Source organism: Pan paniscus, chromosome 20 (assembly GCF_029289425.2).
Source record: "Pan paniscus chromosome 20, NHGRI_mPanPan1-v2.0_pri, whole genome shotgun sequence".
NCBI classification, from domain to species: Eukaryota; Metazoa; Chordata; class Mammalia; order Primates; family Hominidae; genus Pan; species Pan paniscus.
The window spans coordinates 57,896,213-57,920,560 of record NC_073269.2 but is presented as its reverse complement, the minus strand read 5'-3'; the positions used below and the strand labels follow the sequence as shown (position 1 = coordinate 57,920,560).

Here is a 24,348-nt window from a genome sequence, read left to right as displayed (position 1 = left end):
TCTATGCTAGTACTGCCTTAGTACTTTTAGGGTAGGCAGAATTGGTGGAATTCCATGGTCCTTTGGTATGTGAAATAGCCATGGTGTGCATACGTTGTCATGGAGAAAAGGATCAAGACATGTCCCCGTCCCTCTTTTCCGCATCATCTATTGTTATCCACCTCAGATTGCATTGGAATTGTTATTATAGGGGTCATTGTCATTCGAAGATGTGGCTGTGGGCTTCACCAGGGAGGAGTGGCAGTTTTTGGACCAGTCTCAGAAGGTCTTGTACAGGGAAGTAATGTTGGAGAACTACAGCAACCTAGTATCAATAGGTAAGGACAGCATTGCCGTCACTTACCTTTTCTTTCTTATTTGGTGACCACTGTACGGTCCCATAAATATTTAATGGTTTAGACTAAAGCATTGTATGTTATAGATTTTTTGTTGTGGTGGTAAAATATATAACATAAAATTTACCGTCTTAACCATAAGCGTGCAGTTTGGTGGGTTAAATGCACTCGTGCTCATAGTGTTTGCAGCCACCAACACTACCTTCTGTCTTCTAAAACTGAAACTCTGTACCCACAAAACAACAACTACTCATTCCCCCACTTCTCCCCAGCTCCCGGCGACCACCATTCACTTTCTGTCTTTAGGATTTTGACTTCTCTAAGTACCTCGTATAAGTGGAATTATATAGTGTCTGTCTTTTTGTGTCTGGCTTATTTCACTTATTATGATGTTCTCAAGGTTTATCCATGTTGTAGCAAGTGCCAGAATTTCCTTTTTAAGGCTGAATAATATTCTTTTGTATGTATATACCACCTTTTGCTTATCCACTTATCTGTTAAGGAACACTGGGTTGCTTCCATGTTTTAGCGCTTGTGAATCATGTTGCTATGAATATGGGTGTACAGATAATCTCTTTGAGACCCTGCTTTCCATTCTTTGGGGTGTATACCCAGAAGTGGAATTGCTGGGTGATATGGTCATTCCATTGTTAATTTTTTGAGGAACAGTTTTCCACAATGTCAGTACCATTTTACATTCCCACCAAGAGTACACAGGGTCCCAGTTTCTCTACATCTTTGCCAACAGTTGTTATTTTCTGTTTTTGTTTGTCTGTTTGTTTTTTTGATAGTAGCCATCCTAATGGGTATGGGTGTGTCACGCAGACTGTTATTTTCCTCCCTGGCACAAAGTGGTTGTGCTCTTTTCCTGAGTGAAAGAGTTTTGCTTTATCAAAGTGCAAATGCTGTGGTTCCTGAGACATAACCCTCTCCATCTTCATCCATTCCCCAAGCACACGTGCCAAGTGTTCAGTGATCTCCCATTTACAGGGTATCAAGGCACCAAGCCAGATTCGCTCTTCAAGTTGGAGCAAGGAGAACCCCCAGGGATAGTAGAAGGAGCAGCCCACAGTCAAATCTGTCCAGGTAAGTGAGTGAAAACTAAGAAAATGGGGAGAAATGGCCTGAAAATCCCAGCTGGTCGGAGAAGGGTTGATGCTTTTAAAGTGTTCTTTAGAGGACTTTACAGTAGTTGGTGGCCCAGAAACCTAATCAGCCTTTCTGCATCTGTGTCCATCCCTAATAGAGCCGGCTCTCAGAGGATAATGTCTTCCTTTCTTCTATTTTCTGGATCTGATTTCAGTCCGTGTCATCGAAGACCTTGAATTCTTACCTGGTTCCATTCTTCCCAGCCTGCTCCTGACTTTTGCCCCTTCCTTACTTGCTTTGAAATTCCCCTCGTAACCCATCTGGATTACGTTGCCTTTTTTTTTTTGAGACGGAGTCTCGCACTGTGGCTGGGCTGGAGTGCAGTGACGTGATCTTGGCTCACTGCAACCTCCACCTCCCAGGTTTAAGTGATTCTCCTGCCTCAGCCTCCCGAGTAGCTGGGATTACAGGTGCCGGCCACCAGGCCTGGCTAATTTTTTTGTATTTTTTGTAGAGACGAGTTTTCACTACATTGGCCAGGCTGGTCTCAAACTCCTGACCTCATGAACCACCCACCTTGGCCTCCCAAAGTGCTGGGATTTCAGGCGTGAGCCACTGCGCCTGGCTGGATTGCATTACTTTTAGCACTTCTGTTGCTTAAAAGCGTATCCCGGCCCCTCTGGAAAGGCCCGATTTCCTTCACTGAAAATCACCTCACCTTAGCTCACGTCAAAGCCCCCACACCATGTCTCTTGGGGCATCTCTGTCGACTTACTCACCCACTGCTCCCCGCCTTTCCAGCTTCTGTTTTTTTTTTTTTTATCTTCTGCTGATTCTCCTGGTAGAAGTTTAATTCACTCTCAGGGCCTGAGCTCTCTGGCCCCTGCTGGAGACTCGCAAATTAACATGTCTGCTACTAATGTCTCATCTGCACTCTAACCCGCTGTGTGTCGCCAGCCACCAGGACAGCTCTCCGAATATTTCCTTCTTCCAGGATGTGAAACCAGAATCCTCCTTTCTCCGAGTTGTTTCTACCATCATGTAGTATACTCATATATACTAAAGATTTCAGCTCTGTCTTCTGACAAATAGCTTCATGCAGATATCTCCTTTTCTGTAATCTCACCTGCCTTCTTATTCTATATTTTGCCAGCACCCCGGACGAGTATTCTGTGAAATTCTTCTTCCCTCAGCTTCAGGGTTAGAAACTGTGATTCTCTTTCCTCCTGGAAAATCCTTTCCCTCCCTGTGCGTTATATTTAGGTTCTGCTGTATTGCTCATCACTCCGGTGCCTGGTCACCTTGGAGTTGCCTTGAGTCTTCTCGGTTTACTCTGTTCTATGTCTGAATGTCTCAGCTGCTCCTGTTAATTTTTATTGTTTTGAACACTCCACTCTGAAGTCCCACTTCACAGTAGGCCATGGTAGTAGAGGTTCTTATCGCCTCCATTGCTGCACGTTTGACTGACTTCTGTTTTTCTGGGAGTTCCATTTGATGTGATGGCTTCATTCCCCTCTGGGCAGGGGCCGTCAAAGCACTGGAACTTGATGAGAAGACATGAGGAGTGAGTGTTGCTTGAAGAAAGAAGAGGTCCACATATATTCAGAGATTCAAAAGAGGAGAACCCAGCCATGTAGAAAAAGTATCAGGGTTGTGGTGGGAGAGTCAGAAGATGTCCATGAAATAAGTGACAAAATTATTCCAAGGAGGAGGAAGACATATATTTTATTGAATGCTGCAGATAATGTCAAATAACATGAGGACTGACATCTGTGCATTTGATCATGTTGCATTTTTACATCCAGATACTGCCCTCTTTCACTGTCGGCTCTTGTTTTACTTCCAAGAACTAGTTTTTGACTATTTCAGGGCACATTTGGAGCTCTCTCTCTTTTTTTTTTTTTTTTTGTGACAGAGTTTTGCTTTTGTTGCCCAGGTTGGAGTGCAGTGGCCCAATCTTGGCTCACTGCAACCTCCGCCACCCAGGTTCAAGGGATTCTCCTGCCTCAGCCTCCCGAGTAGGTGAGATTACAGGCACCTGCCGCCACGCCTGGCTAATCCTTTTTTTTGTATTTTTAGTAGAGACAGGGTTTCAGCATGTTGGCCAGACTGGTCTTGAACTCCTCCCATCCACCTCTACCTCCCAAAGTGCTGGGACTACAGACGTGAGGCACTGCGCCTGGCCACCCTCTTTTCTGACTTTTATCTCCTTTGTGTCTATCCTGCACTAACTTAGTAACGGTCATATATTGTTTTGTGTGTGTGTTTTACTGGTTGGTATGAGGCTTCTTTTACCCTCATTTTATTAAATGGCACCAGCACCTACATAGGTGTTTAAACCACATACTGAGCAGTTATCCTCAATTCTTCGCTTTTCTGCTGGCAACATGTGTTCTAAGAGTGAATCCTATCTTTTCCTCCTCCATACTTATGTTCTTGTTTTTTCACATTTCTCCATCTCCATTGTAATTATTCCTGATCAAGCCATCTGAATTCTGCCATAACCTCCAGCATATTCCCTTCTATAATTTCATCTTTTCAATTCATTCTCCATAGAACAGTCATGTTTTGGAACTGTCAATTCAGAACATGTTTTCTTGGCAAAAAAATGTTTGGTGGCTTACTGCCATTGTTCTTAGCATAAATTCCAGTTTCTAACAAAGTCTTCCTCCAAAATCTTCATGTTTTTAATCCTGCCAGCCTTGCCAAACTTTTGTATTTCTACTTCACTCAAGCTCAGGATATTCCAGGTAAACCAGCTTCTCTTACATTTTTTTTTTTATCACACCTAAGTTTTTTCTGCCTCTGGGTTTTCACACTGGCTGTTCCCTTTTCTTGGAATGTTCTTTATTTTGTTCTTTGCATAACATTGCTTTTTCTTACCCTATGATGTGAGCCACTTCCTTTGTACTGTTCTTCACATTCTGTAATTTTCTTACGTCTTTGCATACCTGTTGATTCTCTGTCTTTACCTGAATGACAGGTTCATGGAGAGAGAGAATAATGATTAGCCACTGTAGTATCCCAAATACCAGTCTATTCAGTGTTTGTTGGGTGAATACATCCATCCCCTCCATCTATTTTTGATTTATTCCAGTTGCAATGTGTTTCTGTTTCTATTCTGTCTCCATTTGCAAGGTCCGATTTGGGAGGCAGCCCAAGTTGTATTGATTCATTATAGAGTATCCATTGTTGTTGCTGAAGTTGCTGTATTTTCCTTTTGCTGTTTTATAGTATCATCCTTTTTCACAGAGTGTGAGGTACATTACTCTGAGACTGAGATCTTATAAAAGCCAGCCAAAACCATGGCATTTTTGCACCTTCTGCCACCTCCACAAAAAATTATCATGGATGTTCATATTGTGCTTTTTCCTAGAAGAAATTTGGGGGGTTTACCATATGCGGTGGTACCCAGAAAACCAAAATGAGCTTAAACATTTTGAAAGATGTCAACAAAGTTATGCCCTTGGAAATAAGTTTGGTTTATGTAAGAGCATTGTTCCTTTAATATAAAGACACAATAAGTTTGGCTCGCATTGTAAAAGTTTGAAATCTTACTTAGGTTTTGTTATCCAGAGTAGAAGATATGCAGGAAAAGATTCTGATGCATTTGGTGGATATGGGAGATCATGCCTCCATATCAAGCGTGACAAAACTCTTACTGGAGTTAAATACCATAGATGTGTTAAACCCAGCAGCCCTAAATCACAGCTCAATGACCTACAAAAAATTTGTGCAGGAGGGAAACCACATGAATGCTGTGTGTGCGGGAGAGCCTTCTCCAGGAAAGCACAGCTTATTCAACATCAGAGAACTGAAAGAGGAGAGAAACCCCATGGATGTGGTGAATGTGGGAAAACATTCATGAGGAAGATTCAGCTCACTGAGCATCAGAGAACTCACACAGGAGAGAAGCCCCATGAATGTAGTGAATGTGGAAAAGCCTTCTCCAGAAAGTCACAGCTCATGGTCCATCAGAGAACCCATACAGGAGAGAAACCCTACAGATGCAGCGAATGCGGAAAAGCCTTCAGCCGGAAGTGCCGGCTCAATAGACATCAGCGATCACATACTGGAGAGAAACTCTATGGGTGCAGTGTGTGTGGGAAAGCCTTTTCTCAGAAGGCATACCTCACTGCACACCAGAGACTTCACACAGGAGATAAGCCTTATAAATGCAGTGATTGTGGAAGAACCTTCTATTTTAAGTCAGACCTGACCAGACATCAGAGGATTCATACAGGAGAGAAACCTTATGAATGTAGTGAGTGTGAAAAAGCCTTTAGAAGCAAGTCGAAGCTCATTCAGCATCAGCGTACTCACACTGGAGAGAGACCATATTCATGCAGTGAATGTGGCAAAGCCTTTGCCCACATGTCAGTCCTCATTAAACATAAGAAAACTCACATAAGAGAGACAGCCATAAATTCACTGACGGTGGAGAAACCTTCCTCAAGGAGTCATACCTCCTTATACATGAGTGAACTCATACAAGAGCAAAAGACTGTGAACACAGTACCTATGGAAATGCCTTCCTCAGGAACCCCACCATTGTTAAACAAGAGTGAGCGCCTAGTGGGCAGAAATGTAGTGATTGTGGAACAACCTTTTCCAAGAAATCAAGCCTTTGTAGTTAATCAGGAATTTGAACAGAGAATAAGCCTCACAAATGAAGTGAATGTGGCCCCATCAGTAATAAATTATATCTTGTATCTTACAGATATTGTATCAGAATAAATCTTCTGATACCAGAAAGGTGGGAAAATCTTTAGTAGGAATCCTCCAGCCATTATATCCCAGAGAGCTCATTTAGGGCTGAAACACTGTGGAGGCAGTGGTTGTGGAGGACATTTCTGTGAGAATTCAAACCTGTTAAACACCATTGAAATCATGTTGGGTAGAAATGCAGCTGTTAGGAGGAAGTCTTTACCTGGAGATGATATCTCAATTGGTATCAAAAGAATTCTTACAGGAATATTTATGAAAGATTGTGATGGTGCTTTTAGCGCTAAATTGTGCCTCGTGTGCCAAAGAAACATAGACAACTGTAGAGGCAATGGATATGGAAAACATTTTTCATAAAATATGGGAGAATTTATAGAAAAGAAAAACTCTTGAAAGTAAGAAATGATGGCAACTCACCAAATTAACTCATGTATCATACTTTTATGTCTTGAGAGTCTTGGAGGGACATGTTTAATGAAATCTTGAACCCCAGGAATGGTATTATGTAATGAAAACCTATGAATATAACAAATATGGAAGTAAAATTGTGTTAGTTTCTTATGAGTGTTGCACCAAACTAACACAAATTTAATGGCTTAAAACAACATAAAATCATTATCTTACAGTTCTGGAGGACTGAAGTCCAAATGCATCTCACGGGGCTACATCAAGCTGTTGACAGGGCTGCTTTTCTTTTTGGAGGCTCTAGGGGAGCGTCTTTCTTTGCCCTTCCAGCTTCTAGAAGCTGCCCAAATTCTGTGGTTTGGGGCCTCCTTTCAAAACCAGCAATGGCCAATCAGTCTTACATCACTCAAACACTTGAGTGTTCTGTCTCCCTCTTCCATGTTTGAGGACCCTTGTGATTACACTGTGAAAACCCAGATAAGCCAGGATAATCTCCCTATCTTATTATGATGCAAGTATGTTAAGATTTTATTCTATAATCAGAGAATCTTATGCTATGATTGTTATATGTGAGCATTATAGATGCTATTGAAATGTTAAAATCACATCAGCACTGGAAAATAACTCCTCGATGTCCAAAAAGAACATGAGATTTATGATGCTTGAAATGTTGCTAAACATAAATTTGTATCTATTCTGAAATTATATAAATTAACCTACCTGGCCAGGCACAGTGGCTCACACCTGTAATCTCAGCACTTTGGGAGGCCAAGGCAGGAAGATCACTTGAGCCCGCAAGTTTGAGACCACCCTGGGCAACATAGCGAGACTACCTCTACAAAAAAAATAAAAAAAAATAATAGCTGGACATGGTGGTGTGTGCCTATAGTCCCAGCTACTTGGGAGGCTGAGGCAAGATGATTGCTTGAGTCCAGGAGTTCTAGGCTGCAGTGACTGCAGTGAGCTATGATCGTGCCACTGCACTACAGCGTGGGTGACAGAAGAAGACTCTGATTCTAAAAAAGGGGGGAAAAAGAAACTAACATACTTTATTATGAGTACGGAATGCATATGACATAATGCACCTGGATATTGACTAACTTTTTCATAGCCAACCCAAACAGTCCCTTTTTCTTTTACAGTAAATGTCTAATGTATATAATTTCCTGCCTTAAATATCTAAAAAAGATGCACAAAATATATGAATGAACTTCATCAGACATTGAGAAGGGCTTAGGACAGCTTTCCATGAGAGAAAGGAAACAATGAAATGAGCGTTATGATTGCCCCAGGTTAGTGCCTGGAGAAAGTTTCCAGTCTGCAGGATTGGGAGGAGAAACCCAAGCAGATCCCAGCCATCTCTCTGAATTGAGACAGAGTTTAGGGTTTGAGGAATTCAAGGTGGCCCAAATTCATGAATTGGATTATTGGAGAAGAGCTGCACTCAAGAATTGAGAGTTCTGTAGAGTTTCCCCCACACGCCTTTTGAGTCATAATCAGCATATGTATGTGAGGAAACCCCCCCTAGGCTGGAGGAAGAACAGGAAGAAATGAACACGCAGAAAAATCCTTGGATTACACACAAGCATTTCCACCAGCTGGAATGGAAACGCCTCCTAACATTTGGAGAATCACAGTGGACCTTAAGTAAGGAGTATTGCCTCTGTGGGTGGCTCAGATTTGCTCTACAGTAAAGGCTGCCTCGAACTCTCCTCACAAAGCATACATGCAAGCCATGAAAAGGCCATACTTTCCAAGTAAGTTAGCAGTTTTCCAAACAGAGACTAATAAAGAAATAGAAAGCAATCTACCAGTCAGTAATTGACCATGTCTGGCATCCAATACAAACTTACCCAGGTGTGCAAAGAAGCAGGAAAATATAACCCCATAACATGAAGAAAACTCAGTAGAGACCCAGAAGTGGCACACTTATAGCAGAAAAGGATGTTAGAAATAGCTGCTATAAATGTCCCATATGAATCAAGTGGATTATAAAAACTATAATTTACTGATGGGTTCCCCCCACCTGAACAAGGGGCAGATGAAGCTCAGTCTACGCACTGGACCCAATGCCCCTAGGATGTTAATCCTCCCAGGGAGGGACCAGAAGGAGGCAATTACCAGCAATCAGCACCAGGTTCCCTGAGAGGGAGAAGCAAGCTCAGCTGAATTTGTGCAGTGTAGTCTACCTGGTGTTTAGCCCCTCTTTGCCTTTTCTGGGAACTGAGGCTTTTGAACAGGGCTGCTGAGCTTCCTAGGAAGTGTAGTTTGGCCATGGGCAGTGCTTGAGACACCTGTGCTGGGCAGTTGAGGTTTATGGGAAGTACAGTTAGGAGGCCTAACAACTTATTCTAGTTAGCGGCTGGTGTGTCTTGACTGTTTAGCCCCTGTAGGGGTTTCTGGCACACATCTGCCTTTGGCCATTTTTCTCCACATTGAAGGGGTCCAGCCCGTCCACACCTGTGGGTGTTTCTCATCGGGGGGGGGCGAGAGACTAAGAAATAAAGACACAGAGACAAAGTATAGAGAAAGAACAGTGGCCCCAGGGGACCGGTGCTCAGCATACGGAGGACCCGCACCGGCCCTGGTCTCTGAGTTCCCTCAGCATTTGTTGATCACTATCTCTACAATCTCGGAGACGGGGATGTGGCAGGACTATAGGGTAATGGTGGGTAGAGGGTCAGCAGGAAACATGAGCGAAGGACTCTGTGTCATAAATAAGTTTAAGGAAAGGTGCTGTGCCTCGATGTGCACATAGGCCAGATTTATGTTTGACTTTACACAAATATCTCAGTGCAGTAAAGAACAGTATCGCTGCCAGCACGTCTCACATCCAGCCATAAGGTGGTTTTCTCCTATCTCAGCAAATAGAATGTACGATTGGGTTTTACACCAAGACATTCCATTCCCAGGGACGAGCAAGAGACAGATGCCTTCCTCTTATCTCAACTGCAAAGAGGCCTTCCTCTTTCACTAATCCTCCTCAGCACAGACCCTTTATGGGTATCGGGCTTGGGGACGGTCAGGTCTTTCCCTTCCCACGAGGCCATATCTCAGGCTGTCTCAGTGGGGAGAAACCTTGGACAATACCCAGGCTTTCTTGGGCAGAGGTCCCTGCGGCCTTCCGCAGTGCATTGTGTCCCTGGGTACTCGAGACTGGAGAATGGTGATGACTTTTACCAAGCATACTGCCTGCAAACACATTTTAACAAAGCACATCCTGCACAGCCCTAAATCTAGTAAACCTTGAGTCAACACAGCACGTGTTTCTGCGAGCACAGGGTTGAGGCTAGGGTTACAGATTAACAGCATCTCAAGGCAGAATAATTTCTCTTAGTACAGATCAAAATAGAGTTTCTTATGTCTTCCTTTTTCTGCATAGACACAGTAGCAGTCTGATCTATCTTTCTTTCCCCCACACACGTGAGTGAATTCTATCTGGGTGTTCAAGGCAGTTGAAGACGGTAGTAGTCAGAACCTTAGCTGGTGCTTGCTGGGGCTTCTGTAGGCAACATTATGAGGGAATTGGCCTTGGGCATATTAATTCTGAGCTCATCTGGCAGTTCTGCTTTGGCTGGGGCAGACTTTGGTGGGTCAGACCCAGTCGGTTCTTGGTGAGTCTGCCCTGCTGTGTGGCTGAGGTGGGAAGCAGCCCTACAGAATCCCATTGTTGTGTGGGACATGTTTGCCCTTGTTCTTCCTGCTCTCATGGGCCAGATGGATCCCATGTTGGAGGCTGGGGAGGGGACTCAGGGCATGGGTCTTACCTAACCTTACTCTGCTGACTTTCTCCTTTTACACCCCAGATGAAACTTTTTTAGGTGTGTAGGTGTCTGTGTCCTATGGAGTGTCCGGAACTGGCCTATTAACAACTGCATCACTGTTAACAGAAAGCTTCTAGAACAGTGTCTACAATGCAGTGCTTTGAGGACTAAGTCAGCAACTTTTAAAAAGAACTTCTATTACAAGTGGGAAGATGATTTATGTATAAAGAAATTTGACACACTTAAAAACCTACAACTGCTGGTGCACAGATTTACAGATTCCATCCACTTTGTCTTGATTCCCAGTTTAGAACTTGGGTCTGTAAATACTAGAACCTGCCAGACCTCAGAGTAGAAATCCAGTGTCAGCTCTCCCACCAGAACTTGCCTGGCTCTGATCCCATGCAAGGGAGAAGACATTCCAGGTTCTCATTGCCTTTCTCTGTATCTGTATTTAGGGGTGGGGGTAGAGGACTGGAAATTCCTCATTGGTGCTGATTAGTCTGACCTCTGAGGGCTTTTTCCAACCCTAGCTTTGTTCTTTTTGTTTGTTTGTTTTTGTTTTTTGTTTATTTGAGATGGAGTTTCACTCTTTTGCCCAGGCTGGAGTGCAGTGGCGTAATCGTGGGTCACTGCAACCTCCACCTTCCGGTTTCAAGTGATTGTCCTGTCTCAGCTTCCTGAGTAGCTGGGATTACAGGCGCCTGCCACCACACCCGGCTAATTTTTTTTTTTTTTTTTTTTGTATTTTTAGTAGAGACGGGGTTTCACCATGTTGGCCAGTCTGGTCTCAAACTCCTGACCTTGTGATCCGCCCACCTCAGCCTCCCAAAGTGCTGGGATTACAGGTGTGAGCCACCGCGCCTGGCCAGCTTTGTGTTTTTAAAAAGTTGTCCTTCATTAAGGGAGGGAAGTTGAGTAATTGTCACAATTCTAAAAGCTGGGCCTCTCTCTGACATGTCTTCTTTTCTCTTGAAAAGAGATCTTTTGTCCGATGTTCAGAATCAGAAAAGACAATATCTAGATCATACCTTAGAAATGATATCCTCTTCCTAAGAACCGAAGAAAAAAACGATAAAAGCCCCGGTGAGGTTTTGCTTCTTACTTTTGCCTTTCTTTCCAATGGCTTTGCAGGCTTAAGACAAATAACTATCAAATGGAAATACATACATTTGTAATTTAAAAATTTAAGGAAAACTAAACAGAAACCATAAAATCAAGATTCAGGTAAAGGTGGAATGAGGAAATGTAGCTTCATACAGAGTGCCTTAAGTGTGAATACAGGTGAATAAATATGTAAGAATGTATGATGTACTTAAGTTGTTTCTGATTCTTTCTTTTCTTTCTTCTTTCTTTCCTTGCTTCCTTCCTTTTCTCTCTCTTTCTTTCTTCTTATCTCACTCTGTCACCCAGGTTCAGTGGCACGATCATGGCTCACTGCAACCTCTGCCTCTTGGGTTCCAGTGATTCTCTTGCCCCAGCCTCCTGAGTAGCTGGGATTAAGGTGTGTGTCACCACGCCTGGCTAATTTTTGTATTTTTAGTAGAGATGGGATTTCACCATTTTGGCCAGGTTGGTCTCAAACTCCTGACCTCAGGTGATTTGCCCACCTCAGCCTCCCAAAGTGCTGGAATTATAGGCATGAGCCACCACAACTGGCCTGTTTCTGATGTTTCTGGTGTCAATAATGTATTAATTTTCTGTTGATGCCAAAACAGATTCTCACAAACATTTAGCAGCTTGAAACAACACAAATTTATTGTCTCACAGTTCTTTAGGTCAGAAGTCTGGATTGGCTTGACTGGTTTCTTTGATCTGGGTTTCAAAGACTGAAGTCAAGGTGTGGGCCAACAGGGCTCTTATTGGAAGAATCTGGGAAGAATCCACTTCCAAGCTTATCCAGGGTATTGGCAGACTAATTCTGAGATTTGTTTCTTTGCTGGCTGTCAGCTGGGGGTGGTTCTCTTATTTATTTATTTTACTTTTTTTTATTTTTAATTTTTATTTGAGACAGGTCTTGCTCTGTCACCCAGGTTGGAGTGCAGTGGTGCAATCTTGGCTCACTGCAACCTCTGTCATAGTGGATGTTGAATCTGCCGAGCTGAAAGTGTGTCAGTTCCAGAAACATTTCTGTGCTGTTCATAGACACCTCCCATCAAGCCCAATTATAAGTGTTCAAGTCTTTGTCATTTCCCATGAACAGGCTCTTAAGCTACCAAACCAGATATCTTTAATTTTTTTTTTTTTGAGTTGGAGTCTCGCTCTGTCGCCAGGCTGGAGTGCAGTGGCGCCATCTCAGCTCACTGCAATCTCTGCCTCCCGAGTTCAAGCAATTCTCCTGCCTCAGCCTTCTGAGTAGCTGGGATTACATGCGTGTGCCACCACACCCAGCTAAGTTTTGTATTTTTAGTAGAGCTGGGGTTTTACCATGTTGGTCAGGATGGTCCCAATCTCCTGACCTCATGATCTGCCCGCCTCAGCCTCCCAAAGTGCTGGGATTACAAGTGTGAGCCACCGCACCCAGCCAATGATATTTAATTTCAAACATGGAGAAGAGTCATGGAGAATAGAGGATAAAATGTGAGGTCAGTGCATTTCAGGTGAGTGAGAACCAACAAGATGGGAGACCTGGAAAGTAAAGGAGCTGGCCATGAGGGATGGACCCCTTCCAAATGTGTTTAACAGGGCAAAGACTTGGAAGGTGACTACAGATACCTAGATCATTGATGAGGCTCTCTTTTGTTTGGCGTTTCAAAGAAAATGTGCCTTTTTCTCTCTTTATATTGACTTAGATTCTCACAATCGACACATCATCACAGCACTGCCTTTTATCCTGGGGTAAGGATATTTGGCCTGATTTTTGTATTTCCTACAGACCTCAGTGAATCATATGAGAATGTATCAAAGCAACCTAGAAGGTGGGAGTGCTCACCACAGTGGTGTTCTGTACATATGGTGTTAGAAATCTTTGGGAAGGCCGGGCATGGTGGCTCACGCGTGTAATCCCAGCACTTTGGGAGGCCAAGGTGGGTGGATCACCTGAGGTCAGAAGTTCCAGACCAGCCTGGCCAACATGGCGAAACCCTGTCTCTACTAAAAATACAAAAATTAGCTGGGCATGGTGGCGAGTGCCCTGTAATCCCAGCTACTCCAGAGGCTGAGGTTGGAGAATCGCTTGAACCCTAGAGGCGAAGGTTGCAGTAAGCTGAGATTGCGCCACTGCACTCCAGCCTGGGTGACAAGAGCGAAACTCCGTTTCAAGAAAAAAAAAATCTTTGGGAAAGTTCATTGACTGTTGCATGCAGAATTAAAGAAGAATGAATCTGAAACAGAGTGACAGCACTTACATTTATGTGAAGAGCTGAGAAGACTTCATTCTATCTTGCTTCCCACAGATGTTGGTTCCTAAGACTTAAGTTGGCCTCTTTTCTGGGTACTTATTGTTTGAGCGTGATGGATGGACTTTTTCCATTCTCTGGGCATCTCCTTCTCCTAAAGCCTTCAGAGTTGGAGGGCGTAAGGGTGCTTCATCACTGGTAATTTCTTTTCTTTGTTCCCAGTGTGACCTCTTCGATTTCATGGACTTAACAATGCTATTTATATGTTGATGACTCACAGATTTCTCTCTACAGGCTAGATATTTCCTTATCCTCCTACATTTGCCTGGGAATTGCTTGGAGATCTAATAGCTAACTCAAACTTCAAGTCATCCTTGCTTCACCGTTTCACTCATCCCACAAATCCAGTCCATTTAGCAAGTTTAGTCTTTACTTTCTCCTTCTATCTCGAGGTCCTCTACTCCTTTCTCTAACAGTTATTTTCACCCAAGCTTCGATGTCCATTATCTCTTGCCAAAATTATGATAGTTTTCTCTAATATACTCTCAGTCCTTTACTCGTTTCTATTCTCCACATAATACCCTTAATGAATTTATTTTACTATTTTCATTTATGAAAATAAATGTGGGAGTCAGGGGCAGGAGTCAGTGTTTCTAGCCCCTCACCTCCAAAATCCCTGAACATTAAAATAAACATCAGAAACATCTTGGTTCTTAAAAGACTTCAGATTTTGACAAAAGTGTTGTGGAAAGTAATTAAAGCTTCATATAAAAAGGTAAACCTTAGTTGGAGGATGGAAAGATCTAAATTATGGTCTAAAAAATGCTGTATGATGTAGCAAATCCGTACTCATTCACAGGGTGCAAGCCTAAAAATATTCATGCCATAATATTTAAGACATGGTCAGTGTTAATTACTGATAAACATACACACAGGATGTTGCTTTTAAATTGGAAATCAGGACATGTCATCCTGCTCCCGCTATCATTGGTAATGGCATCCTGTTACTGTTAGCACAAGATCCAAATTCTTTTCAGGATCCTCCTACAAGGGAGCATTCCCTGATTTCTGCCTAAATGTTTTTGTTTACTTATTAATGAAAAATGTTTTGGTATAACATACATATAATGTAATTCTACAGCTAGGTAACTTTCTAGTCAGCACACTGTGCAACCAGCACCTAGATCAAGAATCTGAGTCCTGTGCAGAATGGCATTGGGTGAATATTACACTGTTTATCTCTTTTAATTATACACTAAGTATAATTATACACTAAGTATAATTCAGGCCATTATACTTAGTGTCCCTATGTATGTTTTCATGAATATCTTTATTTATTTTTATTTTCTCCTTTTGAAAATGCTTGTCTCCAAATGGTCTAGATTTAATGAGATGTTCCAAAATGATACACAAAATTCTTGCACATTCTTTTTGCAAATTTCCCCAAAATATGATTTTACCAATTTGCTTTATTTTATCTGTACACACACACCACACACAGGTACATACGGTTTTTCTGAACTCTACCCTAAAACCCAAGTGTGTATTTCATAGGAAGAAGAGCATTCTTTTGCATAATCAGAATACTGTGATCAAAATCAGAATATTGACATTGATACAGTATTATTATCTAAAATACAGAGCTTACTCAAATTTAACCATCTTACTAATTTTTTTTATGGTAAATGGGAAAAGAAGCCTTTTTCTGGACCTCTTCTTGTTATCTCACTTACTCTGTTGTGCGTACATTAGCTTTCATAACATCCAGAAGTCAGAGCTTGCTAATTATAACCAATTCTTTTTGGAAAGAAATCATATGGATGCAGTGAATGTGCAGTGAATACTTGTAAACTACTCATGACCATGCCTCAGAGAACTCATGCAGGAAACAAATCCCAGGAATCTCATGATTTTAGGAGAGCCCTTCCCAGTGAGTTAAAGCTCATTGCTCATCAGCAAACTCAAACAGGAGTGAGACCCTACTGATGTAATCAATGTCAAAAAGCCTTCATTACAAATTCAGGGCTTGTGTATCATCAGAAAACTCATCATAGAGAAGGGAAAGTCTGTACGTGCAGCAAATGTGGAGAAGTTTTCCCTTGGAAGTCAGAACTCATTTTATGTCCAAGAAATCATTCAGGAGAGAGACCGTTCATTTGCAAAGTATGTGATAAAGGCTTTGTGGTTAGGACACATCTCACTGTACATCAGAGAGCTCACACAGGAGAGAAACCATATGCTTGCTCAGATTGTGAAAAAGCCTTCTCAAAAAAGGCTTTATTCATGATTCATCAGTGAATTCACACAGGAGAGATACCCTATTAATGCATTCAATGTCAAACAGCTTTGAAGACCAGATCTGAGCTCAGTTATCCTCAGAAAGTTCTTCATAGAAAAGGAAAATTCTATGGATGCAGTAAATGTGGGAAAGCTTTTCCTTGGAAGTCAAACCTCATTTTGCATCTCAGAACTCATTCAGGAGAGAGACCTTTCAGGTGCAAAGTCTATCATAAAGCCTTCATGGTTAGAACACAGCTAACTATACATCAGAGAACTCACACAGGAGAGAAACCATATGCTTGCTTGGATTATGAGAAAGCCTTCTTGAAAAAGGCTCAGCTTATGAAGCATCAGTGAATTCATACAGAAGAAAGACCCTATGGATGCAGTGAATGTCAAGAAGCTTTCATCTGGAAGTTGGATCTCAACAATCATAAAAAAACTCATCATGCAGTAAGGAAATCCCATGAATGCAGTGAATGTGGGAAGGTTTTATCCTCCAAAAAATACTTTGTTATACATCAGAGAACCCATACAGGTGAGAAACCCTTCAAATGCAATGTATGTGATAAAGCCTTCACATCAAAGGGAAATCTCATTGTATATCAGAGAACTCATATAGGAAATAAATCATATGAATGCTCAGACTGTGATAGGGCCTTCTCCAGTAAGGTATATCTCATGACTCATCAGCCAATTCACACAGGAGAGAGACCCTATGATGCAATGAAGGTCAACAAGCTTTCACCCAAAAGACAGGTCTCAGTAAGCATCGAAAAACTTGCCATGCAAGAATGAAATCTTATGGATACAGTGGATGTGGGAAGGTTTTGTCCTGTAAGTCAACTCTCATTATATAACAGAGAACCTATACAGGTGAGAAACTCCTCAAATGTAGCATGTGTAATAAAGCCATCATAGTTAAATCCTGTCTCACTGTACATTAGAGAATTCATACAGGAGAGAAACCATATAAATGCAGTGATTGTAAGAAAGCATTCGCTACTTTGTAAACTCTCATTGGTCACCAGAGAACTCACACAGGAAAGAGGCCCTATAGATGCAGTGAATGTCAAAGAGCTTTACTCAGAAATCGGCTATTACTAATCATCAGAAACCCCAGCAGAAAGGAAGAAAGTCCTTCATGCAGTGACTTGGAATATGAGAGAGCATTTTTGATTAGTCACATCAGCTCAGACACAATAGAAGTTCCATGAATACTATGATTGTAATGGGCCCTTTTGGAACTCTTGTGGGAGAGAAACCTTATAGATGCAATGAATATTTTAAGCCTTCTTTTTTGAAGATATCCTTCGTTTACCGTAGAGATCTCACAAGAAGAATCATTGGCCAGGCGCATTGGCCCATGCCTGTTATCTCAGCACTTTGGGAGGCTGAAGCAGGCAGATCACTTGAGGTTGGGAGTTCAAGACCAGCCTGACCAACATGATGAAACCCTGTCTCTACTAAAAATACAAAAAAAAAAAAAAAAAAAAAAAGCCAGGTGTGGTGGTGCACACCTGTAATCCTAACTACTCAGGAGGCTGAGGCAGGAGAATCTCTTGAACCTAGGAGGTGGAGGTTGCAGTAAGCCGAGATTGCACCAGTGCACTCCAGCCTGGGTGACAGAGTGAGACTCTGTCTCAAAAAAAAAAAAAAAAGAGAGTCAATTATGAGTGCAGTGATTGTCAAAAAAGTTTATTAGAAAACTAGAAGCTTTCCATTTAGTAGGCAGCACCAGTGGATGTAATGAAAATGATAAATCATTCTCAAATTATATTTGTTACACATTAGGGTATTCATTCAGGAGAAGGACCCTACAGATGGAGGGAATGCAGGAAAGCTAAGAAGAATCACACCTCATTGCAGGTAAAAATTAAAATCTGAAAGTCAAAACTCTTTGAATATCTTGTTTACGAGAGAAATCTCATAGATACAGTGAATGTGATTGTGATAAAGTCTTCCCAATTAATGTTTATCTTTCTTGTTATAGCAAACTCATACAAGAGGAAACCCCTATAATATAGTAAATGTGGTAAAGCCTTCATGTAGATACCAAAGGTCACTAATTATATCAGCAAACTCATGTGATAGATAGGTCCTTCTGAAACGGAATGTGGAAAGCTTTTGAAAGTGACATATACATCAGATACTTAAATCAGAAGGGAGAACGATAGAGTTAAACTTGGCCATTGGCCACAAAACCCATTGCATAGCAGGAAAGAATTGCAGTGATTGTCTAAAATTCTTTATTTAAAATTCAGAGCTGAATTGCCCCCTAACTCAGTTATCAGAAAGATCCTATTCTCGAAGGCAATAATATTTAGGTTCAATGCAGGTATAAAATCCTAATGGAGCCATATCTATTCTGCTTCAGCAGAGTCATACATTTACCTAAAAGCAATGGTTCTGGCCACAGGAAATAATTTCTGTGGAGGATTAGATAGCATTAAGCATCATAAGCTTTTAAATATAGGAGCAGAATTTGCTCCATACAGAGATTTTATGAATGCAATGAAAGTGGTAAAAGCATCAGTGATAAGTTATTTTTTATTTCATGGATTCACTTCTTCACATCCTACCATGTCTTAAATTGTGAAGCATCTTATGATCTGGAATGTCATAGTAATTGTCAGGGCTTTTAAAATGTGTGATGGCACTTTAGATTTGAGTAATTACCCTTGCCTGTATATATACTTTTATAATGGTTTTGCATAATTATTATAGAAAGGATTCCAGAGAATATTCTATAAATATTAGACATTTCATTGTCAAATATTCCTTTTGAATATATGAAAAATAAGAATATAATAAGGATTAGTCAAATAGTGACAAAGGATCTTAGGGGTTGTGTTGTGGACTGTACTATGTGACATGTACTTTATATATTTATAAACTTCATTGTTTACTTGGAATTACATGAAGAAACAATTTTCAGGGTTAAAGAAATTCTCAACATAAGACAAAATGTTGAATAATTCAATGTAGTGCAAATAAAATGTTTTTTTCTTATGAATCAAAATGTCTTGTAATACATATTTGACTCATTATTAAGGAGTCTAAAGGATTATACCACGTAAGTGTGAATTCCTTATTTTTGCTGTCATTTGTAGTATTTTTGCCAACTGTGATGATCCATCACAAGTAGAAGTTTACATTTTTCTAGAGCCTTATAACTCTGAAACATCCAAAGATTATAAAAGATTTACCTAAAATATTTAAAAACCAGCAACACATTAGAGTAATGGAAGAAAAAAGTGTGAGGTTATATGAGGTGAGTTTATGGCTATATATTTAAAGTTTGTGTCACACAGAAACTTGATTTGTTATGATAATATGCCATTCCTTTGGTGGTTCCTCAAAAAGTTAAATCCAGACTTACCATATGACCCAGGAATTCCATTCCTAAGTAAAATACCCATGAGAATTGAAAACAGGTACTCAACCAAATATTTGTCCATGAATGTTTATAGCACTGTTCACAATAGCCAAAATAGCATTTGGTTGAAAAAACTCAAATGCCTATCAAAGGATGAATCAATAAAATGTGCTACATGCATGTACACATGAATACATAAATGAATAGTCAGTTATACAAATGAATGAAGTACTGATGACATGTTGCATGAATGAGCCCCAAAAAACATACTGAGTGAAAGAAGCCAAATGCAAATTCCACATTTTATACTTTCATTTATATCAAATACTCTGAATAGGTAAATCTATAGAGAAATAAAGCAAATTAGTGGTTATTGGGCACTAGAGGGGAAGGGAGAATGCAATCTATCTGCGTAGTATGTATGGGGTTTTCTTTTAGAATGATGAAAATGTTTTTGAACTAGATAGAGATGGTGGTTGCATAATATTGTGAATGTGCTAAACTTCACTGAATTGTACACTCTAAAATGGTTAATATTTGAATTTTTACATGAAGAAAAATATATTTAAAAAGAAAAATATTGCATGAACTCTGGCACTTCAAATATGGACTTTTTTTTTTTTAACAAAATGAGACTTACTTGACTGAATCTTCTATAAAACTTCTAGTGAGTATTCTAGTTATTAAAAAGCAAGGTTTTTTTTACCTCCATGTGAAATAACTGACTTATTTTGGTTATCAGTGAAACCTATTGTTTTGCAAGGAATTCTGTAAAAATGTACCAGCAAAATCTTGCTTATTTTTTTCTCTAGATTTTTGCCCCTTCCCCATTTTGTTTGACAGTTGTCAAGAAATCTTTTCTTCACCATTTTATTATGAAAATCTTCAGACATAAAGATGTTTAAGGAGTACTAAACACTAATCTGGATTTGACCATTGCAACATTTTTCTGTGTGTGTTTGTGTGTGTCATATGTTCTGACAACCTCCTATTCACCCTGGTGCATGAGGGAGGGACTCCCTACCCTAAGTAGTATGGAATGGCTGAACACAACACCTGACACTGGCTAGATGAAATTGACAGCAGTTTATTAGTCACAGATACAGCCTGAGAGAAATGGTCATTACATATAGGTATTGCACTCAGGAATAGAGTGAACAAGCACGGAGATTGTGGGAAGTAGGCTTTATATAATGAGAGGGTAATGTGCCCATGGTTTCTGTGGAAGAATGCAATTGCTTTGTATAATTCCATGGGCTGAATATAGATTGAGGACCATGTTGGGTGCAGCTTGTTCAGCTGATTGGGGAGTTAGCTGGGTGGGAGCCTTTCCTGTGCAGTGGGAGCATATCTGGTGAGAGTAAGGGAATTCAAAGATAGGCCTTCAGGGCCCTGTAAAGCTCAAAGACTAAAAGCAGGCCAGACACAATGGCCCGCACCTGTAATCCCAGCACTTTGGGATTACAGGTGGATCCTTTGGAGGATCCCTTGAGCCCAGGAGTTTGAGACCAGCCTGGGCAACGTAACGAGACTCCATCTCTACAAAAAATTTTAAAATAATAATCTTAGATTTCAAAGCAGCACATGAGATAATAGGTTCTTAGAGTTTTGTGTGTGTGCGTGTGTGTGTGTATGTGTACAGATATATATGTATCTGTATATTTCTGGTGAGCAGCCTGAAAGCTACAGTCACTTGCCACTTGAGCAGTTCTCAGGCAATCACCCACCCGAAGGCTGGTGGGTGGATGAGGTTCAAAGACAGAGCTTTGAAGAACATCGGTTTCTCCTGCTTTCTGTATTGGTTCTCCAACCTACAATAAAAATCTTTGTTCTTATACATGTAGAGGCCCTTCGGCATATCCCCAATTCTACCAAGATATGAAATTGTGGTCTATGCTCTTCTAAAAATCCTGAAACATCTACTGCAAAATACACATTTCTTCTCCTTCCTTTCTTTGTTTTTTCTTTCCTTTTCTCTTTCTTTCTTTCTTTCTTTCCTTCTTTCTTTCCTTCTTTCTTTCTCTCTCTCATTTCTCCTTTTCTTTTCCTTCCTTTCTTTTCTTTTTTGATGGAGTCTCGCTTTGTCGCCAGGCTGAAGTGCGGTGGCACGATATCGGTTCACTGCAGCCTCCGCCTCCCGGGTTCAAGCGATTCTCCTGCCTCAGCCTCCTGAATAGCTGGGACTACAGGCATGCGCCATCACACCCAGATAATTTTTGTATTTTTAGTAGAGATGGGGTTTCACCATGTTGGCCAGGATAGTCTCGATCTCTTGAGCTCATGTTCCGCCTGCCTCGGCCTCCCAAAGTGCTGAGATTACACAAAGTACACATTTCTATTGACTTTCCCAGATGTTGTCTTCATGGACTCATGGTTGGAGCTAGTGTCTACATGGTACTCCTCCTATATAGACACCACCGGAGAGTGAGGCGTATTTACACCCTCAGCAACTCCTACAGATTCTCCCCTGAGGCAAAAGCCATTCAAATCATGCTGCTTCTAGGAAGTACTTTCATTTCGTTTTACTTTATCAGTTCTATCCTGCTCATTCATAATGCTGTTCTTTTCCAATCAAGCCTCTGGCTGCAATATACTACCACCTTTCATGCAGTATATTATCCCTCCCTCAGCCCCCCGATCTTGATGTTCAAGGTCCCCGAGCACCAAGTTTCTCGTCTTAAATGGTGAAAAAAAATCCAAAATTACTGATGGTCCTGTTCACAACAGTGTCTCTTCTTCAAAGAATCTGGTTATTCACTTAATAAAGCAAGGATATGTGGATGTCTAGAATATGACAGACATACACCCAAAATACGGATAATTAAAGGATTTGTATGACATTGACTTAGCGATGTAGAGGCTTTACTCTTTACTCAGAAGGCAGGCATACAACCAAATAAACACAAAACTGTCTGTTAGCATTATCCTGATGTTCTCTGTATTTTTTCTTTGAGATACTTGATGGAAGCATGGAGGTGAGGTTGGGTAGAAATAATCTGGGGACATATTCGAATTTTTAACAGTTCATTAGCACAATTATTAAATTGGTGCAGTATTATATATTGATAAACAGTAATGGCTTTGTGTATCAACTGTATAACCCATGGTAAACCATTTAATCATTAGAAGACTTAGGGTATTTACTTGTAAAGTTAATAAATTTTTATCCCAGAGATTACTGTGCAAAAAATAAATTATGTGATAAGGCATGATGTCCAGAATAGCAGAGGCAAGGCCTCTGCGTATCCATCCTTTCATTAAAACAACATAAACATCATCACAGTCAATTTTGGAAAATAACCAAAGGCTTACAATATTTTGAACAGCATTTTCTTTTCAAGAAAAAAATTTTGAACCTCATTAAAAATAGTGGGGTATGTGGAATTTTAATTTGGCCTACTTCCATATCCCTTTCCCCAGATCTGCATTACCGTTGGAAAACAGCAGCCTCAGAACCACAGTAGCCATGAAAACCATCAGCCTTCAACCACCACCCTTGTATCAGAGGAGACAAATAAGCTTGGAAATCCTCAAAAAGCCTCATCCTCAGAGCAATGTCATTATATATCTTGTCTTACAGCTCCATGATGTGGTTCCATTCTTTGTCCTAACTCATTCTCTCACCTGACTCAAAGCTCACTTTGAAGGAAAAGTGCGATACTAGGGCACTGGTCAAAAACGATCAGCTTCAATTGTTTAACTTTGTAGTAGCCTCAGCCTGCAGTACCGTTAGGGAGCAAACAAGAGCTCTGAAAAATTGTTAAACGGACATCTGAAGAACAAGATGTTAATAGGGAGCTCTTAAATACTCTGACATATTCCTGAGGATCTAGAAGGCCCAACACATACACAGGGATGTGTGCATGCCCATGAGATACCTGAGGGTACCAGTAGTTCACCTCTAGCTGATCTTGAAGCCCTTGAGAAGAAGGAAGAGAAGGCTAAAGTAGACTTACAAACTGCTTGAGCATTGAAGTAGACACACACACACACACACACACACAAACACACACACACACACAGCACCCTCAGCAAAGAGTGGAAAACTTACTGGCTCAGAGAAATGAAGGAAATCTTGATTAATCATTAGCTAACTAAGAAAAGACTTCAAGTGACTGCACACTTCAGGGAATACATAAATTACTCCAGGAATGCCACTGAACAAACTGCAACAACAATCGCAACAATAAACCCTGGGGAGAGAGGGAATCTGATTTCCAAAGTAACAACTTTATATGATCTAAAATTTCTATATTCAACAAAAATTTGTGACACACAATCAGAAAAGTATAGTCCATATTCAGGAAATGAGGTTGTCAACTGAAACTACCCCTGAGGAGGCTCATATGTCAGACTTAATATGCAAAGATTAAAAGTCAGCTATGTTAACTATGTTCAAGGAACTGAAGTAAACCATGTATAAAGAACTATGAAGTAGCAACAAAGAGAACAGGTCTCAGCAGCAGATTTGAGGTGGCAGAAGACAGAATAAGCAAATATGAAGCTAGGTCAATGGAAATTATCCAGTCTGAGGAACATGAAGAAGTGAAACAAAAAAAGTGAAAAACATAAAGTGAACAGACTCTTAGAAACATATGGTATACTTTCCAGCACACCAACATATATGTAATGAAAGTCTCAGAAAGTAAATAAAGGGGATAAGCAACAGATAGAATATTTGAAGAAATAATGGCCAAAGCTTCCCAAATTTGATGAAAATTACTCCGTCCATCTGAGAAGGTCAATAAATTCCAAATAGGCTGGGCACAGTGGCTCTCACCTGTAAACCCAGTACTTTGGGAAGCTGAGATTGGAGGATTGCTTGAGTCCAGGAGTTCAAGAGAAGCATGGGCAACATAGCGAGACCTCATCTCTAAAAAAAAAAAAAAAAAAAAAAAATTTAGCTGGGCATGATGGTGCATGCCTGTAGTCCCAGCTACTCAGGAGGCAGAGGCAGGAGGATTGCCTGAGCTCAGGAGGTCAAGGCTGCAGTGAGCCATGATCATGGCACTGCACCCCATCTGCAGTGACAA

At 40.8% G+C, this 24,348-nt stretch overlaps 2 protein-coding genes across 6 annotated transcripts in view; both read left to right on the top strand.

The window, feature by feature from the left end:
• Nucleotides 1–24,348, top strand: part of ZNF649 (zinc finger protein 649) — a 90,382-nt gene that overhangs the window by 26,440 nt on the left and 39,594 nt on the right. The gene's annotated exons all lie outside the window — the stretch shown is intronic.
• Nucleotides 1–24,348, top strand: part of ZNF577 (zinc finger protein 577) — a 65,966-nt gene that overhangs the window by 2,024 nt on the left and 39,594 nt on the right. For 2 of the 4 annotated variants that reach the window (XM_063600557.1, XM_063600560.1), the window contains exons 3-5: nucleotides 191–317; nucleotides 1,326–1,421; nucleotides 17,731–17,805. In XM_063600557.1, coding sequence (XP_063456627.1) covers nucleotides 191–317; nucleotides 1,326–1,421; nucleotides 17,731–17,783 — 276 coding nt within the window. In that variant the 3' untranslated portion in view covers nucleotides 17,784–17,805. Of the gene's footprint in view, nucleotides 1–190; nucleotides 318–1,325; nucleotides 1,422–4,986; nucleotides 17,806–22,735; nucleotides 22,901–24,348 lie in introns of those variants that run through there. The other 2 variants (XM_063600559.1, XM_055103575.2) reach the window with 2 other exon arrangements.